The 19,849-nt window shown below is 33.8% G+C and overlaps 1 protein-coding gene across 6 annotated transcripts in view; it reads right to left on the bottom strand.

Moving 5' to 3' along the window:
• Positions 1-19,849, bottom strand: part of RPGRIP1L (RPGRIP1 like) — a 41,583-nt gene that overhangs the window by 2,755 nt on the left and 18,979 nt on the right. For 4 of the 6 annotated variants that reach the window (XM_041476723.1, XM_041476722.1, XM_041476726.1 and 1 more), the window contains 12 exons: positions 18,850-18,956; positions 18,589-18,639; positions 17,202-17,381; positions 16,414-16,531; positions 14,821-15,273; positions 13,604-13,755; positions 12,039-12,122; positions 9,681-9,852; positions 8,458-8,585; positions 5,485-5,668; positions 3,888-3,972; positions 1,818-1,951 (listed from right to left, as the gene is read on the bottom strand). In XM_041476723.1, coding sequence (XP_041332657.1) covers positions 1,818-1,951; positions 3,888-3,972; positions 5,485-5,668; positions 8,458-8,585; positions 9,681-9,852; positions 12,039-12,122; positions 13,604-13,755; positions 14,821-15,273; positions 16,414-16,531; positions 17,202-17,381; positions 18,589-18,639; positions 18,850-18,956 — 1,848 coding nt within the window. Of the gene's footprint in view, positions 1-1,817; positions 1,952-3,887; positions 3,973-5,484; positions 5,669-8,457; positions 8,586-9,680; positions 9,853-12,038; positions 12,123-13,603; positions 13,756-14,442; positions 15,274-16,413; positions 16,532-17,201; positions 17,382-18,588; positions 18,640-18,849; positions 18,957-19,849 lie in introns of those variants that run through there. The other 2 variants (XM_041476725.1, XR_005955888.1) reach the window with 2 other exon arrangements.

Here is a 19,849-nt window from a genome sequence, read left to right as displayed (position 1 = left end):
ATCCTTTTACAATTACTTCATCTAAGAAAATATACATATACATTATTTTGCCATGATCTGATATATTTTAACATAAAATTAATTAAAATTTTCTGAAACATCTTAATTTTCAGAAAATATAAAAGTTTATACGCTATGGATGCAATGAAAATCCCCAAAAAACTGTACAGCATATGCAGGAAAGGGCAGAAATGCAGAAGGGAAAAAGAATAAAAGTATTTCTAGCTATTATTGTAATTTTCATATATATAATTAACATAAAGTAAAAATTAGTTTAAATTAGTCTGACGATTAGGGGAAGAAATGCTCCTCACAATATTGCAGTAATTGTCATTACATGGAAATGATTAGCTTACAGAAGCTAGTAATAAAATTCAGTCCTTCTGGTCCTAATAATTCTCTCAGATGATGATTAGGAATTTTAAGAGTTTTGTGAAAAGTGACTTTCAAGAATTATGTCTACCTCACTAATCAATCTTATCAAATAGGAATTGTGACAGTGGGAGGTATGGTCACAAATTCCAGAACAAAAATCAATCTTCCAGTGAGAGATTACAAAATAAATTTTTGGAGGAGCTTTTGTACTTGTACAAAATTATTGGTGGAGAAAAGCTTAAGTTCCTCAGCCACAGCAGGAAATACATCAAGTCTGTATATTGTTCTTCCAGAGTATGGAAATTTGATGATTCTTAGAATTTTCCTTATTGCATTCCTGTAAATTTGAGTATTACAGCAACAGCGTGGATGCAAATCATGCATGATAATGGGAATGGATAAGAAAGCCTATTTCTTTCCCTCATTACTCAGCTCCCCACTGCTCAAGTACAGGAATTAGACACAACAGTAGAAGCAGTAAAATTACATTTCCCTGGCATTTTCCTGGGGCTCACCAGAACTCTTGCTATTGCAAAAGGCACCTTGTGAACATGGATGCTCTGCACCCAATCATTGAACTAGTTCACTTACTGGGAAAGGGGAGTGACTCTTTTATAAAAGAGGTGCTTTCAGCTTCTTCACTGAGCTTCACCTCAAGGGGGAAAGAGGATTGAGAAGAAATAGTAAAGAGAAAAGTGCACCCTGTGTCTCTGCTGCCATGGGGAACAGGAAACTGAGCAAGGAGAATATTATCCTCATAATTGACAAAAGGACCAAAAAGCTTTCTTAAGTCTTCTTATCAACGTCATAAAAATGCATCCTATGACCTCAGGAAATGGAAGATTCCACATTTCCTAATCACATCACCTTGTTCTAATGAGTCACAATGAGTTTGGTCAGTCTGTTACAGAAGGGTGCACACTAAAACTGATTCCTAATCAAAACCACCAGTATTTCACATTGTCTCATACACGTTTCATATGGAGGAAACAAAATGGAGGAAACAAGCCTGAGGTACTCGGGGCTATAAGGTAATTTCAAATAAAATATAGACGTTAGTAATACCAAATTGTTGATGAAAATTTTAATGCAAAACAAATTTTTATACAGAGTACATATTTATTGTCCTACCGCAATGAAGCATGTTGTAGAAAAGACAGAATTATAGCAGTGGACATAGCTTGAAAGTTCTTAGGTTTTATAAACCAATTTCTATGAGGTGAGAATGCTCTTTGGTTTGGGGTTTTTTTAAAAAACTTTAGGGAATAATACTAATAGATAGTTTTTGCAGACTTTTGCAAACAAATGTGGAAGTTATTTGTTAGTATTAACGAATTTCTTATTGAAACAATTACTTGCACAGTAACGCCTGCAAAGCAAAGTAGAAATTCAATGAATTTTAGGCTACAGAAGTTTACAAGAAAGCGATTTTTAAAACTTACCATCAATATCTTGCTCAATGATATCTCTTTGCTTCTGGAATATCTCTTTTAAACTGACATAAGCAAACCCAATATCCTCACATTCAAGATCCTGCTCATCTTCTGGAGGATCACTGACCACTGTAAATTTTAGGCTAAACACACATGCACAAAAAAAAGTTATTTTGCTTTCAAAAAAGTGTAAAAAATCAAATCACAAATAATGAAAAAAAGAAAAACCACAATACTTTACAAGTTTAAAATGCATAAACACCCTTGGTGTTATGGGCAGAGTATTTCCATAAATTTTGTTTCTTGGTGGTCCTCTTGCTACAAAAAAATGGGAAACTGGACTACTGATGAACTTCTGCCTTCCTATTTATTCAATACAGAACTGAAATTTCAGCACAAGCCAAACCAGACATTCTGATAACTGCAGGAAACAACCTAGTTAGTAACACAAGGGACTGTAGTGACATGATGGCATATGTAAGAGATTAATGCTTCTCTTCTGAGAAAAAGCTCACTGCTGTTATTTTACCTTATTTTTACCTCAGGTTTGTAAAATATTTAGTATAGTTATCTGTAGCACACAGACCAGCTATTGTTTCACTGTGCTGAGGAATCAATCCAGTGCAGGTGGCTCAGGAGCAGCTGCAGGTTAAGCACTGGAGGAGCCCAGCCCAAGGCAGGAGGCTGTGAACCCAATACCCCTTAGCAAACAAAGGGCCCAGGGACCCATGGCCCACTCAGGGGAGGGACACTCAGAGACACAGGCAGGAACAGTAACTCCCAGACTGCGGGTACAGCCAGGTGAGGGACACTTCGGAACATGGCAGGAGCTGATGACCCCCAGACTGTCCTGTGAGGGTGTGAAAGCCCACGGGTTCCTTTGTTCAGGGTCCTTACTCTGAGGCTCCAACTTGAACTGTTACTTATTTAATTACTGCACCAAAAAGTTATTTTAAGGACTGGGACCTCTAAGACTCTGAGACTGGACACGTGTGCTGGAGTTGGTGAAGGCAACTGGTCAGACTGGACAGTGTGGGGGGTGTAGCTGCCAAGGGACCTCAGTCCCAGATCAGGTGGTGAAGTGTAACTGCCACAGTGGTTGGTCCTGGATGGTTAGACAGGGAAATTTCTTTGGCAACTAAATTATCTGTCAGGGAAATAAAAAGGAGTATTTTGTCCTCATTATTGTTAAATCTTAGTAAAACATGCTTTAGTAGAATATGTTTAGCAACATTCCTGATATAGATGCCAAATAAGGGATATGGAATGAAGAGAGATCATTCAAATCAGTGATTTGCAAGTAAGATTTACAAATGACTCTGATACTTCAAATGCAATCAGCAGGTATCCTAGTCTTCTGTAAACTGAATGGATCTTTAAATTACTAGTTGTGCCATTTCAATGAATATTGACATTCAAGAAGAAACAGAATCAAAGTATGTCATTCATTCTCTCCAAGTAATGCACATGGCTACCTCAATGAAAAATGAATAAGAACAAATTTATTACTATAAAATTGAACAAGTCTAATTTCTAGTCTTTCTCATATGTATTCATATAATAGATGTCTGCTACATCCATATATGTACACATATACTTTTTTTTCCTTTAAATTCTGGAGCCAAGGAATACCTCCTGCAGTTCTTAAGACTCCTTTTAGTATTCTGAATTCAGAAAGCAACAAATGTACTACTCTACCATCGCACAGATATGTGCTTTTCAAATTAGTTACTGATAGACTACTGATGATAGACTCTAGAAACTCTGTTTTGTGAAACAAAGTTGTTTAAAAAAATACACCAACAAAACAAACACCCCCCCCCCAAATTAAACCACAGCACTAAACAAACATTAGATGAGTTTGTAATACTCCATTCCATATGCACCGACTCGGAGAATAAGACCAGCAGCAGCCAGATCACAATGCAAGCATCATTCCTAGCTGAAACAATTATTTTTTTCTTGTTAGTGATGTATTAACTACTTAGGGTTACCATGTCAGTAAAGACAAACAAAAAGACAAACCACAAGCAATTTTCACAAAGACCTATAACAGAGGTTTTTAGTATTAATCTCTACCTGTCAGCAGGTAGATCTGGCTTTAGAAGAATCGACTTGAGATACTCTCTTTCTGCATGATTATCTTCCTTATCCACATTTATCACTGCAAGGCAAATAAATTAATATAACTGGTTATCAATTGTTTTTCATCTATTAGAATAAAGAACATGAAGAAAAGAATAAAATAAAATAAGTGTTTATTTAATTTTCTTTTCTAAGGAAAAACAACAATGTTAGAATCAAATGTTAGAATCATGATCTAATGGTGTGCCACTGGCAGGTTTACATGAACACTGTAAAAAGATACAAAAACAGCACCTAAGCATGTCACAGAGCTGCTACTTTCTATTAACGGCAATAGCAGCCATGATTTTAAAAGCCATGATTTTAAAAGGGTCTTTACTGCTTTGTATTTGAAGTGATTTACTAATTTTCTTCCACTAAGGAAGCTAGAGATAATGAGAATATATGGCAAAGTGCTTATCCTTTTTGACAGCCTCAGTAATTCAATCCTCCTTTCCTGCCACAGTATTTCAATACAAGAAATCTTCAGACCAATGGACTGCAGAAAATCTGTCATCTATATTCCCTCTCAAGTGGGCAATGCCAACACAGCAGTGATTGATGTGACATTTCTAATTCTCTTCAGTCTTCAGCCACACACAGAACAATCCAATAATCTATGAGTAAGAGAAGGATCTAAATGAATGAATTATTTGGGAAGTTGCATTCTAAAATCAGGTTTGTAGATGGTAGCAATTTTAAAGGTCTGACTAAGACACCATTTCTGCAAAGCCAATTTTTTGTAATTATTTTAAAAGAATGCTTAATTTGAATGTCTGTATTAAGGGTTTGTAACAAATAACAATAACCCTAACCCTAACCCTGATTCACCCACTCCAGAATACACTCAGCTAGAAGTCCAAGACTGAAGCACTCAGGCTGAATCTTAAATGAAATAAAATTTTACCAGGAAGAAGTTAATTGAAATATGATGACATAGCTGGGGAAATAATTAAAAAGATAATATAAATTATTACAATAGTTCTATGTATGCTGGTAGTGTAAATATAAAGTATTAATTGGCAATGTATCAGTATGAAACAAGGATGAATTAGTTCCCCTATTAAAAAGTTGTCATTAAAGAAACAATGAGTATTTGCAAGTAGTGATGAAGTCCAATCACATATTCTCTCTTTTCACCTAAGTTTTAGATGTACAGGTTAAAATGTTTTTCTTTTGCTAAGATGTATCATCATGTACTGATAGAAAAATTAGATCATCATGCTCTTCTAAAAAGAATATACAGATTTTAGTTATGTGCAGTCTGATTTTGAAATTTATGCACTACCAGCATATTTAAATGTGTTGTGATGTTACCATTTTATACAACAGCCTCCTTCGGCATTTCGTTGTATGCTAGATAATTGCATACTTACCTAATTTCTTAAAAATCACTTTTAGTATTTCCCAAATATCTGGAAAATAGGCAAATAGAGTCGGCACATAGAGAAATGCAACTATAACATACAAAAAGTAGGCTTTATTGCAGGTATTTTCATAAAACAGAATTTAAGAGAAGAACCAAGCCTGCTCAGAAATACATCAGACTTACCAGTGCTATAGTTATAGTGAATCCTCTTGCCACCAGGTGGTTTTGGAAGTGACAGTGGGGTCTCCTCTGCAAGGAAATTGTTTAATCTGCATTCTACAAACAGCTGCTGTATTGTTTCATCTGCTGTAATTCGTGACTCAGTAAGACCAAGTGATGTAATTTTAATCTGGATTTTTTCAACTTCCTATTTAAAAACAAAATATAAACATAATACAAATGATTTTTTGTTTCTTCAAGTGTTAACACAAAACAAACATATGTATATATATATATACACACATACATATACATACATACATATATATGTAAATCATCAACTTTTTATATGATTAATACTGATTGACGGACATATACAAAATGAGAATCCAAAGCTCCAGAGTTTGTAGCTAAGACCATTGTTGCAAGAGATACTTATTTCCATTCAATGTTTAAAACATTTTTGTAGTAGTCATAGTTATAGTCTGCTCGTTATCTTTAGGTAAAAATGCTATGAAAATCACAAATTCCAGCTGTCATCATTTTTACCTACACAGCAAAGTGATCCTGTAACTGCTTAAAATACTGTCAGTAATACAAGGTACTGAAGTTTTCAAAATAAAAGAGAATTGTTAGTACCTACTGCAGACTATACTACAAACAGTTCAATTAAAACCCATCAAATCACAAAATTGTTAGGTATGTAATGTAATAATGCATTTGTAAAGAATTCAACTTCATATAGTGAACGTTCCTAGTTAAGTCAAACACACCTTACAAAGTTAATTTTAACATGTGATAACAAAAGTAATATCCCAATTGTTCTTCACTGTAGCCTTTTCTTATTGTCTTTAAGTAAAGTTACTGAAATTCTTCTGTTCCTTATATGAAATGGTTTCATACTGTTCTGCAAAGTCTGGAATATTTATGTAGAGATAAATTTTAGTAAGTTTTATTTAGGTGGGCATGTCGGACTCAAGAGAAAGAGTCATAAATATTTCTTGAAGTTACTCTGCGAAGAAAGAAAAGCCACAATGGTTTCAAAACTGGAATATGTAGGTGAGCATTCAATGATGATATTCTTCAAAGAGCAAATAGAACACATTGGATACAGAAATGTTGAATTTTTTAAAAACTTATTTCTTTTCAGTAGATTCTTTTTATGACTTTATTAAAATATTTCTTCTATATGGAAATATTTTGACAATTTTCATTCCTAAACTTAAATCACTTGAAGTACTAAATCACATTCAAAGTATTACTTTCTATATTCAGTCAGAATTCCAAGTTAATGTTCTTATTTTATACGGAGATACCTTACATTTTGCTGAGAAAATTATAAAATGAATCAAAATGAAAAGCAATGTATCCTATTGTAAAAATATCCACCATACAGAATAATTTCCATTGCTGTCAAGTCCTTTCAGTATTTGATTATGTAATTTTACCCCCTCCTTTCAAAAGACTTTTCTTTTTATTATGTATCCTATGACACTTTAACAAAAAGTCCAAATCTGGATCAATATTTCAATAAGGTTCTTCCACTATTCAGCAGGTTCATGGAAATTCTACCAGGATGACAGAAAAAAATTCCACACCATTCTGTCTCAACTAATAATGGTTTCATGGCTTTAGCAATTTTTTTCCCTAAAATCTAGTAAGTTAAATGGCTACTGAATGTCATTAAAGTGATGGTCTTTGACTTGAGCATGCTTTTCATATTCAAATTTATAAATGAAATTAAACAAAATTAAGTATTTTATAATCAATCATACATCATAGACAAGAAGAAAAAATAAAGAAGCAACTGGTATAGCTTGATACTGGAAAATCTGTTAGATATGCCTTATGATCAATATATCTAAGAAATAACTATGAATTGTCTAATTTGCAACATACAAATAACCCTGGTATGATCTTAAATTACTTATATAGTGTGGCATACAATTCATGTTTATAGGATAATTAGCACAATGATCTCCAAAAATCACAAAACTTACAGTATTTGAGTATCAGCAGGATAATTATCTCGAAAGATAAAAGGCAGTGATTTCTGATCTTAACTAAACAAAAAAGAATTCAACAGCAATTTTGACATGCTGTATTCTATAATCAACCCAAGAATTCAAGCAAAGTAATGCGTATTTTTAAAATCCATCTTTTATCACATGTTGCCTTAATAGTGTATAGCTTTTACTGGTTTTATCTACTGTTCATAAACATGCACATTGTTACCAAAAAACAGATCAATGGAGGAACATAGAAATTTATCAGCCTGAAATTAATCTACATAAAAAATCCTCTCAGAATTGTTCTTAAATAATTTTGATAAAATAAAATACAGGATGACTAGAAAGGTATAGAGCAACTGTATAATAGTTTGACTTAATAGTGATTACTAGTATTCATTTTAGTTCTCAAAATTACAGGTGAAATTTTTTTACATTTTACTTATAAATAACGCAGTCTTCAAAAGTACCTTCTGTATTTTTCTGAAGAACATATAAGTGACAGCATTTCTACAAATCTACTATGTAGTTGAAGACATGTTAAAGATGTACTTTCTACAGCTTAAAAAAAAGGAGCAGTATTTCTTATACATGTTTCTTGTTACTAGTTACTCTGTAAGATACCACATAGCCTTGAAAAGACCACTTAAAAAAACCCTGCCTCTAGGATATCACATTGCAGAACATTTAAACCTGTTAATTTTAAGTACTAGTTTTATGGCAAAGATTGTTCAGTCAATGTTAGATCTAAAAGTGTGAAATTTTTTTTTGAGACCTATCCTATTGAAATACTGTTCAAAGTAAGTTTTCCAAATTTGTATCAGGCTATGCTATTTTGTATATATGGCTTTTAGTCCTGAATTGCTGGTTTTAAGAATAAGTCAAGAGAATTGATACTGTACATGTACAGCTTCATTGAAAACTGATGTTAGATATAGCAAAGCTACTTTTAGAGGACATTAGGCTTAAATATTTTTCTTAGTCTTACCAAATAATTGCCATGTATACTCTGACTCAGCTGCTTAATATTTGTGGATACTGGACTTGAAATAATACAGTCATCACTATCAGTTTTTACTGATTCAACAGCATCATCCTCTTGAAGATCTTCTTGATCTTTAAAAAAAAAAAAAAAAATCAATGCAGGTAACACCCGCTATATTTTACACCACCTAAGACTTAATAAGAAGCTGATAGCAATAAATTTCCTTTTCTAATATAGAAAGAGTAAGTGCCAGGTAAATCTTCTCTTCCTTGAAGAAGATTAACACTGTGAATCAATGACATTTAGAGTAATCTAATCTGTATTTTTTCTGGTTTGTTAAAAAAGTAATAACGTTTTCCAGATGGAAACTGGCTAATAGAGTAAGTCCTGAAACGAACTAAGTATGCACAACTGATAGCTTTATTTAAGAATATGGTCTGAATTTCCTCTGACTTCCTTTAATACCATGCATATGTAAAAGAAGAATGCACCTTTTTTCTTTAGTAAAAAGGTAGTTCTGTATGCAGGTGCATTACTTTCTGTAACATTGCAGAGCATTTTTTTACATGAAGCAAATTATAAAGACAACTGGTATTCCAAATCAACATTCAACAAGTTTTTCCAGTCTTTTTAATGAATTCTTATGCAAAAGCTGCCAACAACTAAACATAAAATTTTAGCATTCTGCTTCTGCTTCTATTTTAAACTTGGTATCATGGACTTGGTTATTGCTATAATAAACAGTTTAAGCTTGGAGCTGGAACAGGTTGACCTGGCTTTTATAGTCTTTAAATAAATCTAATAACTTTGTGTCACACATGTGATATGGCATCCTAGGCCTCTCACTCTCTGAAAGGATTCCGGTATCAGTGTTGGCTGTTCTCTGCAGACAAAAAGAGCATATTCATTAAAATGGTCTTTGGAACAGCATAGATCTAAGGGAAAATATGAAGACATTTAAAATAGAAGCCAGGCTTCCTTTAGTATTTTATGAATCTAAGTCATATTGATTTTTACAATCAATTACAATATGGTTTCCATTTGGGAAGAAAACACATGTTATCCACCACGCAGCTTCAGCTGTAGCCTACGCCAGAATATAATTTATGTCATGAAGTTTCTCATAATTAGGGAGCTTCCACTACTAGTAAGAAATGCTTATGAAAATGGAAAGAGAACATTTTTTTCAGAAAATACAGCTACTTATTAATAACAATGAATTCTACCTTCTGGTTCCAATTCTTCGATTATTTCTGTCTCATCTCTAGAAGTAATCAATGTTTGGTCAGCCAGCTGCTCCTCTGACAGATGAGAGAGCTCTTCTTTTTCCTGCTGAATTTCTTCAGCCATCTCCTTCACTTTGTCACCTGACAGCTGTTTAGCATCCTGTACCACATGCTACAGAAAAAGATAAACTTACAGTCCTTAAAAAACTCCTTGAAAAGCAGAAGTAACTAAAATTCAAAACTTGAAGAGTTACGGCCCACATTCATTATCCAGAGCCTTTTAACAACTGTATTGCTTACGCAGTGCAGGAAACAATGAGAAGGTGTCAACTGCTGTAACACATAATTCATATACAGCAGAAAGACATTTATCTAACTGCATTTGTGAAAACATAACTATTATAATGATTTTGTACCTATCAACATATATACAGCCTGTTTGATTTCCAGTTTAATCTTTTTCTACAAGTTCTACAAGACTCAGTCAAAAAACCCCAAAACACACGCTATATCCAAGAAGAACTTTTGATAGCTAAATTTACACACATAGGCCTGTACATAATTTTACCTGTGTGCATGTGAACTGATTTTGGTATGAATGTTACTATCTCAAATCTGTAGTTAGGTCATTATTATAACTGTAGTGAACCCTATGGAATTGCATTTTAAATGTCAAAGTACTTCCATATTATTTTCAAATACAGATCCCTAAGTTAGAAATAAAACAAGGGGAAGCCTTTAATGTACAGTAGACAATTATTATACAAAAGTAGGTATAGATTTACTGGTGGAGAAGTATTTGGACAGAAAATGCCTCCTTTGCCTTCCTGCATTAGCATCACTGGTTCTTATCCTCTGCTAGAACTTTTAGTATGAGGCTGGACAATTCTCACAAGCAGTTTGGGTGAGTCAAACCATTTATCCCCTTTTAGTGAGTCTCCTTTTTTATTTGCTTTGGCATGTATCACATTGACAGGAAATTTTATTAAGAACTAGATTCTCTGCTATTGAGGAAATGAACTGGAAAATGAAACAGACTTCCCATTTTAATCTGTCGAGCTTCTGCTTTTCTTGCATGGACACTTTCGTGCCATTTCATCCCAAGACTTAGACATCAGAGAAGGCCCAGCTGCTTTATTATTTAGGCCTAATAGTACTTTTGTCCTTAACCAGACAATGAGGCTTAGATTTTTACAACAACTAGAGGAGCTGCTACCCAACAATGAAGACTTCTGATGGAGACCAAGTAGCTGTCTCACTTAGAAAATCCTAGTTTGTGAAAAATGGTCAAACTTTGAGAAGTTACTGTTCGGACAGCTGAAGATATTTTGTGTGTGCAACTATCCGGCTAACATTTCAGTTTTTCATATCTAAGCTCTCAAAAGATTATATTCACCAACATTTGACTTTCTGTTTTTTAAAGTTGATAAATGCAACAGATCAACTTAATTGTTATTTCCAGTCTATACTCTATAGCTCTCAACAAAGTTCTAGTCATAGTAAACCAAACAGTAACAGAATCTGTTAATTGAAAATTGATATTAACCTTTCAAAGAATAAATCCAATTAAGTAATTTATGAAAGGAAAGAACCCCACAACTAGTTTTAAATTAATGCCATATTATTAATATTATAAATATATGTAATATATAAACATAACCTTTTATAATTGCCTGTTGAAGAACCTACCTTTACTTACTGGATTTACTTAAAAGACTAAACACAACCTATTTTTAGTTCTCCGAATGCAAATTATTTCAGAAGAAAATTTACAAAATGCAGCAAATACATTTGAGTTAGTTCCATGCAGACTCTCTCAGACTGGAAGGATATACAGATGACAGTGTAAGCCAAGTTGAGAAGTATCATTATTTTCAGAATCTGTGCAGTCTCAGCTGATAAACTTAACTTTAGAGGTGACTCTGAACTGTGTCAAATTGCGTATCCCATTAGCCCAACACTCAGGATCTGTTTGGATTAAGCTGGTTTCTATAGAGGGATTTATATGCAGTGCAGGTGGCAACTGTAGAAAGACACTTGAATAATGCAGAGAGTTGAGAAACACAGTGTAGAGCGAGCTGATTGGTCCTGTTAGAACCTGCCCTAAGCCAGTAGAAACTGAAGCTTGTAAACTGTGGAGGACATCAAGGAGTTCTGAGGGAGTCACACAGGTATCACTGCATTGCGTCCCCCCACATATACACAGTACTATGCCATCATTCATTGCCTGGGACATCGCAGTATTGTGCTGCTAAAATAACCCAGTGTTCTTAATTAGTAGTTCTACAAATGGCCCATATGGAGCTACAAGTAGCCTTTCATGCTTCATTGTGCATGACAGAAATACTTAGAACTTACTGCCATCTGTATTGCACTAAGATCCAGAAAAGAGACTCTCTTGTGTGCTTGAGCTGCACGCTGCTTCATTTTGAGTGCTGGAGTCTGTAATAAACAAATATATTGAAGAAAATTTATTGCCATCGTATTTTACAGTAAATTATGAGGAACTCTAATTTTTTTCAAAGCCAAATCTAATAGCACTAAATTCAATTCTAATCAGATACAATTTAACAGAATTCCTACACAAATACTTCTCAGATTAGATCATGGAACCCATGGAGATTTTATATATAACATAAATTTACATTATGGAATATTAGAAAACATTAGAGTTACTCCAGACATAGAATATTTTAAACAGCTTAGGTTAAAAAAAGCCCACTAAAAACTCTAGTATTTTAATTTATACATTTCAACCTGTTTGCTTTTATTTCTTAAATGACTGTTAAAGATGTTTGAAAGTCCCTTCTTTTTCTGTGGCCCTTATTTAAATGTGATTGTAAAGTGAATTTTATTTTCAAAATGCTCTTCAATATCCAGCTAAAAAACTCAGTAAAAAATCCACTGTGAAGCAATCTCAATCTCATAATACTCCAGTGTTAAGAACTGCAAAACCTTTTTGAACAACTGCTTCACCCACTCTATGTATCCGACACCTAGTTGGTTTAAAATTCATGAATATGATACTAAAACATCTGCCATTTACAGCTCAAGAAAATGAAATATAATGTCAAATGTTATAGTAACAATTTCAGTAAATAAATAAGTTTAAGACTTTTCCTCTTCAGACAACGTATAATTCAACTAGTTCTTGATCTCTTTATATGAAAAACTGCTAACGTATTTTCTAGTTCAAGAATCTTTAACTTTATTACACTTTGAACATACCAAGACTTGACCTAAGCTATTTGAACTTAAAAAGAAAGAACTGAACAGTTTATTTTATCAAAACTATTGCAGAATCACAGAATAGCTTGGATTAGAAGGCAACTTAAAATTTAGTTGCAAATTCCCTTGGAAGGCAGGGACACCTTCAAACTAGACCAGATGCTCCAAGCTCCATCCAACCTGGCCTTGGACACTTCCAGGGATGGGAAAGCCCCAGCTTCTCTGGGCAACCTGTCCCAGTTGAAGGAACGGCTGGAGTAGTGTCAGGAGAGGGACAGAGGTTGGACATCAGGAACAGGTTCTCTGCACAGAGCGTGCTCAGGCACTGAACAAGCTCCCCAGGGAATGGCCATGGTCCCAAGGCTGCCAGAGCTCTGGAAGCATTTGGACAATTGGGGTTGTCCCAATTTGCATTTGGGATTGTTGAGGTGTCTGTGCAGGGCCAGGAGGTCGACTCATTAATTCTGATGAGTGCCTTCTAACTCAGCCTATTCTATGAAGAATTTCCGCCTTCTAATCTAAATCAACTTTCCTGGAATTTAAAGTCATTCCCCCTTGTCCTATGCCCTTGTAAAAAGCCTCTCTCCAGCCTTCTCATAGGCTTCCTTAGGTACTGGAAGGCTGCAATTAGGTCACCCTGAAGTTTCTCTTCTCCATGAAGTAATTCTCTCTACCAAGTACAGACCCAAACATACCTTGGATGGTTGTTCATGTTCCCTAAAACCGGGCGTTATATATCCCAGATCCTTTAACCTCTGTTTGTAGGGAATAATAGCTTGGTTCATAGGAACTTGTAACCTGATCCAGTATTCTACGGTACCATAATTTTGAATGTGTACTCTTTTTCCTAAGGAATAAACAGGGGATTGCATTAATTTCTTTTTCATCATTAAGGTATGTTACTCAAAAGCTAGGAAAAACCACAAATTCAAGATTTATAGAACAGCCACAAATTAAAGATTGTGCCTATGCATTACACCAGTACTTGTGATGTGAGATCTGTAGTTCATGCTAGAAACAGAAACGATTTCTCAGGCTCCCATTGTATGATCCAAAATCAAAACGTGGCCATTTTTCCCTATTTATATATATTTACTACAGGGTCAAATCGAAGTTCAATCTTTTTATCTCCTTAAGGCAAATAAAGGTTGGGACATTTTTGTTTGTTAACCGTTAGAAGTGTCCCAAAAAGTGGTATGCAATTTAAATTACTGGCAAAGGTACCACTTTACAATGCCGTATTAAACCAGATTCTCTACAACAGGAGGCAGTTAAGAGGTCACTGAATATGATGATCTGACAAAATGTTTCTAGAAGAAAAAATAAGCTGCAAAGAACATTCAAGACTTCTTAGAAGTGTCTTGTCCAGGATACCTTAAAATTATTCTAATATAACGAATATGAATGTGCCTAAAATAATCCACAAAATGTAAACACCCTCCTAGATTGTGCTACTATATATACAGATATATTATTAATCATAATCACTATAATTTGTACCTTTTTCACTATTATATGGCAAACTTTGTCTTACCAGTTTAGATTACACCATTTCTTCCTTTGTTTATGGATAAGGAAAGAGAGGATATACTTATGACATTCAGCCCAGATACAAAGCATTGATGTTTGATATGGGCGAAGTGGGGGTGCCTCCTTTTTTGGGTTTTTTCCTCTTGCCCTGTGGCTGTATGCCATTATGGGCAAAATTGCACCCATCCCAGCTTTCCACAAATGTTGGCAGAACCACAAGAACAAGCTGCACATCCAACCGAAAACAGCATTCTTGTAAACACTTTTTTTTTCCTTTTGAAATAGTAATGCACAAATTCATTTTTGGTCAAATATGCATTATTTATCACTTGCAATATAGTGACACATCATCAAACAGAATATTTTGCGATATCTTAACTACCAACTAAATTTGCTGTGTTGTAGATCTTGCCATCGTTTTCCAAGATTTCATGGAACTTAAGCTGACAAGAAGCAATTGTTTCATAATCTATGCCGTATGCACGATGAACCTCCAGTGTGATGCTGTTTTCCTGTATATAGTGAAAGAAGCTATCATCAGACTGCACAAGAAACTGAGAAGTGAAGTCATATGATGGGGTCTTCCCATGAACTACTGGGGTTATCTGAAGTTCAAAGTCATAGAATGCGTAAGTACAAAAGGTCGCAGGCTCCCAGTCACCAAAAGTGTGCATAGCTTCAGAAGAGAAGATCACTTTGCTGATGTGAATTTCAAAAAGGTTCTCTCCTCTTTCTAAATGAACAGTTTCAACAAATCCACCCACTGGATCACTCGGCAATACCTCTTGTCTGGACTTAAGTGGTTTTGTATCATACACAATGTCTCTTAGCTGGGCTGCAACAGATAAAATAGAGTTATAATATGATTTTCTTTTTAAAAACTCAAATACAATTAATGACTGAGAAGAAAGGATAAAAGTATAATTCAATTATATTAACAATGTTACTTTCATAAAGGCATTATCAAAAATAATTCATACACTGAATGCCCACTGAGCACACTGGCAACAATCAAGAATATTTCCTCAATGGAGCTACCTCAGTACGCATAGACACAGGCCTCTAAGTTATTATCAGGTTATAAGGTAGTGAAAAGGTAAAATTCAGAAGTCTTATGCAATATTCAAAGTAAGTATCACTATGCAAATATAGCAGAGATTTAAGATGCACATTTTTATAGGGTTGATCTAAATTTGCAGAGAAAGAAATAGCACATCTGACATTTAACATCTGTTACATCTTGAGTGGATAGAACTATCAGCAAAGACCTTCACATGTTTCCCAGCCTCAGGTGATAAGGGGTTAATAAGTGGTTAACACAGGTTGGATGGGGCTCTGAGTAGCCTTCTAGTGGAAGGTGTCCTGTCCCTGGCAGGGGTTTGGAACGAAATGGATTCCAGCCAAAGCCATGCTGGAATTGTATGATTCTAAGAAATCAAACTACATGCTTACAGAATTAGGACATAAACCATGATACAGTAAATGCAACATGGAGACAAAATGTGAAAATTGTTTCAACATCAGAGTTTGTAAAATATCCTATTTGAGGCTTCCTATGCACCTTTTACACAGTGAAGCCACTAAAAAAATACTTGAAATTCCTCCTGTTTAAATACTATGTCAGTATATTATAACAAGGCTTGGGGGATTTTGATAACACAAAGTGATTCTGTAATGATAGTACTGCAAAGTAAAAGGTTAACCATAAAAGTATGATTTATGAAAAAAAAAAAAAAACAAGTTTGGTCATTTTATTCTTATTCAGCAATAGCTGCAGTATGAAAACCACTTTGTTGGATTTGGTTTAATTAATAACTTATTTAAGTCAATGAAAATTAACTGGAATAGATACCTTTCCATGAAAGAACGGACCTTTCTAGTAGTTTTAGAAATGGAAAAGAGAACAAATTTAAAACAGTAATTTGGAAGAGATAAAATATAAAAAAAAATAGTGAAGAATATAATTTAAAGATACCTTCTAGTTTTCTGATACGTGCAGCTCTAACATCAAGAAGATGGGTATACTGTTCCAATTTTAACTCATAGTCTTTCTGTAGACTTTCCATCTTTCTTGTCATTGTTTCTACTTCAGTCTGAAAAACAATTGCATGTAAAAAGAACTTCTGAGAATTGTCTATACTGATGTTGCACATGCTTTTGGCTACAAGTTAAAATACAGTTAGATTTGAGGAAAGAACATTTAGAGTATGCAAAAATAGCAGCAGTTTTTCACTTATCAATACAACAAATCAGTTCTAATGTCAGCAAAATCTAAAAACATCAATAGGAAAAACATAGTAGCTTTTGTTTTAGGACAATATACCTAACAGTTTCTTCAATGATTTTGTTATTTTAAATGCTAATTAATTGAATGAAAAGTCAAAATATGATCTGCACTATTCCAACAGTGGACGTAGAAAAAAAGACACTGAAAGCAGAGTGGTATGGAAAAGGAAGCTTATTTGATAAGCACATTTACTATCTTACCTGTGAAGACCTGGTAGGAGCTCAGAGATAACCCTTAGAGAGAAGGCACAGTCTGAGGGTTAAGGGCAGGATGAGCTAAAAGCTACAATTTAGTCACTTGGATCTCTTATTATTTTTAAACAGTACCTTCAGCAACAGCAGATTTTATGTTTGGTTCCCTATGCGCAGACTGGCTTTGTTGCTGAATTTGCAAATCTTAATTATTACAAGTGTCAGAGCTACAAAGGTTAAAATGTTATAATCAGGTTATTTCCTACTGTGAGTAGAGTTTAATACCTGGTAATCTTTGCTAATTTTGTGCTGCACAAGTAGCAAATTCCTTGTCTTTTCAAGTTCTTGCACAGTTTCTGCATGTCTTAATTGCAGTTCCTGCATGGAGTATTCTAAATCTTTATGGGTATTATCTTCCACTTTTTCCAAGAACAGAAGGTCCACATTCTTTCGTTGCTTTTGATCCTGGAGCACATAAAAAAAATTACAAGAAAATATTTTTGCAAAAGATTTGCATGTATTTGTACATGGCTTAATGCAACACTGGCATATACTTTTGGTACAACACTAAGGCAGTAAGCAGAACTTTATAAACTTTAAGCACATGGTAACACAAAAATAGGAATGAGGTAGACTAGAATGTGTCAGGATTGTTTTCAGCAATGTAATCTCATGATTATCAGGAACCAATTAAAATGTATCAGATATTCAGAAGCAGTCACTCCTGTTTATCCAATGAAAATACAAACAGATATATAAGCCTTTCTCATAATTAATAATTCTGCCTCCATAAATGTACAAACCCTGAATTATTACTCTCAAGTCTACATTCCTTCTGTTATTAATACTGGGGAGTTGGTTTTCATTGAGGTTTTCTGTATTTTTTGGGGTTTAAATTATCATTATATAATAATCATTACAGTAAACACTTCCTCAAGAAAATAAAACATAAATTACCCAAACAGTGGAAACATTGCAAAATTATTTGTTCACTGATTTCTTCCTCTCACACCATTTTTAATTTGTGTAAGAGAAAAAAGAATAGAGTATTTTCTGAGTATTTTTGGTTTTCTGTTTTAATAAACAAAGATAAGTTCCTCAGATAAATGCCTCAGATAAGTTCCTGTGGTATTGCTATACCACATACTGGAATTCCATGTTTATGGTATATTTGCATCAATTATAGAATTAATAAACAATATTGGTTTTAGTAAACATTATAGGGATAACAAGATGCTGTGGTAAGTAATTTAACTGAGAGAAACTAAGTTTTTTTTAAATAGCTGTGAATCTGATTTAATTCACTTTTGTTGTTATAATGAATTATTTATATGAATAAAGATTTAATTCTGGAAATTTTTTCATCTTCCCTTCTGATTAACTGTAACTAAAAAATGACAAGAGCACACATTTGAGCTTGAGGCATTAACTACTGAAAGATGCTCAAATAATTCAGCCCTTGAAAATTCCAGGTGTGTAGAAAGCATACATACAATGGTCAGCCAAGGGTTTAACAAAAGAAGAAAAAAACCAACAAAACCAACAAACCAACAAATACACCTTGCACAAACGAGAAAATAAGAGAATGCAAAGCATGGAATTCTAGAATGGTTTGGGGTGAAAGGGATCCTAAATATCATCTAGTTCCAACCCTGCATTCTTTGTAAGATACCTTTATAAGTAAGAGGGTTTCATTGAATTCTGCCACACCAACATCACTTTCCTGAAATTTAATGGAAAGGTGTTACCAGATGTGAATTGAAGAAACACATTCAGAATAACAAGATACATTCTCACTAGACATATTTTGTTTGATAGCATGAATAAATAAACACTTATGTTTCTATATTCTTTGACTATGAAGAAGTATCTGCACTATGCATAAAACATAGAGGGTGTTTTTTCTCATATTTGAAGCAAAAATACAGTTCACCTTGGTTAAAAACTTCACTTGACTTTTCAGATCATCTAGTTGCTGTTTTTGTTCCAGGTAGCGTAATTGCAGGTCTTTGTTGTCTTGCATCAGCTTTTCCTTTTGGTCTTGATATAGAAGAACAAAATATTACACTTAATTAAACGTAGTTAAGAAAATTACAAACTTGATTTTTTCATATTCATATATGCATGAAAATTTCATTGCAAAATGCAGAAACTAATGTATTTTGTATGGGGAAATCTTTGTGTCCTTGTTCTGGTTAGGACGGGGTTAATTTTTGCAAGATGTCAACTTTTACTGACACAATCAATACTTCTCTATTAAAACAATAATAAAAAATTGTACTTATTAAATAGTGTACTCTGTGGAACAGTACTATAAATAAGAACAACAAATGCAGCAATGCATGAGATTTTATTAACGTAAAATAAAAAGTACTTAGACATAACTAAGTAAATACATACACTGTATGAATTTATAAGATGAGTGAAAACAATCCTTGCTATAGGAATTGTTTCAATCCGATTTTGTATTAGCTTATCTCAGTCTTTTAAAACCTGCATGAAACACTACTGTTAGTGAGCTTCAATGAACATGAATCAAACAGCTATTGTAATTTATGGCTGAGAATCTGGGAAATACTGGTAAGACGTGAAACTTGAGTATAAATATCTAAGGGAAATGAGGCTGGTGGAAGGGTGATATAGTTTCTGAAAGCACTATATTAAAAAAAACCCCAGAAAACATAGTTGGAGTGTTACTCTATTTTCTATCTAAATACATTTATTTTAAGTATTACAAAGCACATTATGATGTTATGGCCAGAAAAATACTACTAAAACAATCAGATCAAATTATAGGATCATTGTAAAAGGGAAATACAGAAGGAGGACATACAAAATGTCAAGATGATGTTGGTCTCCTGTAACATTAAGAATTTTCAAGGCTTTACTTATTTTACCATCTTTCTTAGACATGGAAAAGAAGCTTAGGAAAA

Source organism: Pyrgilauda ruficollis, unplaced genomic scaffold, assembly GCF_017590135.1.
Source record: "Pyrgilauda ruficollis isolate IOZ18807 unplaced genomic scaffold, ASM1759013v1 scaffold390, whole genome shotgun sequence".
Lineage (NCBI taxonomy): Eukaryota > Metazoa > Chordata > Aves > Passeriformes > Passeridae > Pyrgilauda > Pyrgilauda ruficollis.
Note: the sequence above shows the minus strand (reverse complement) of the source record. Positions and strands in the feature narration are given on the sequence as shown.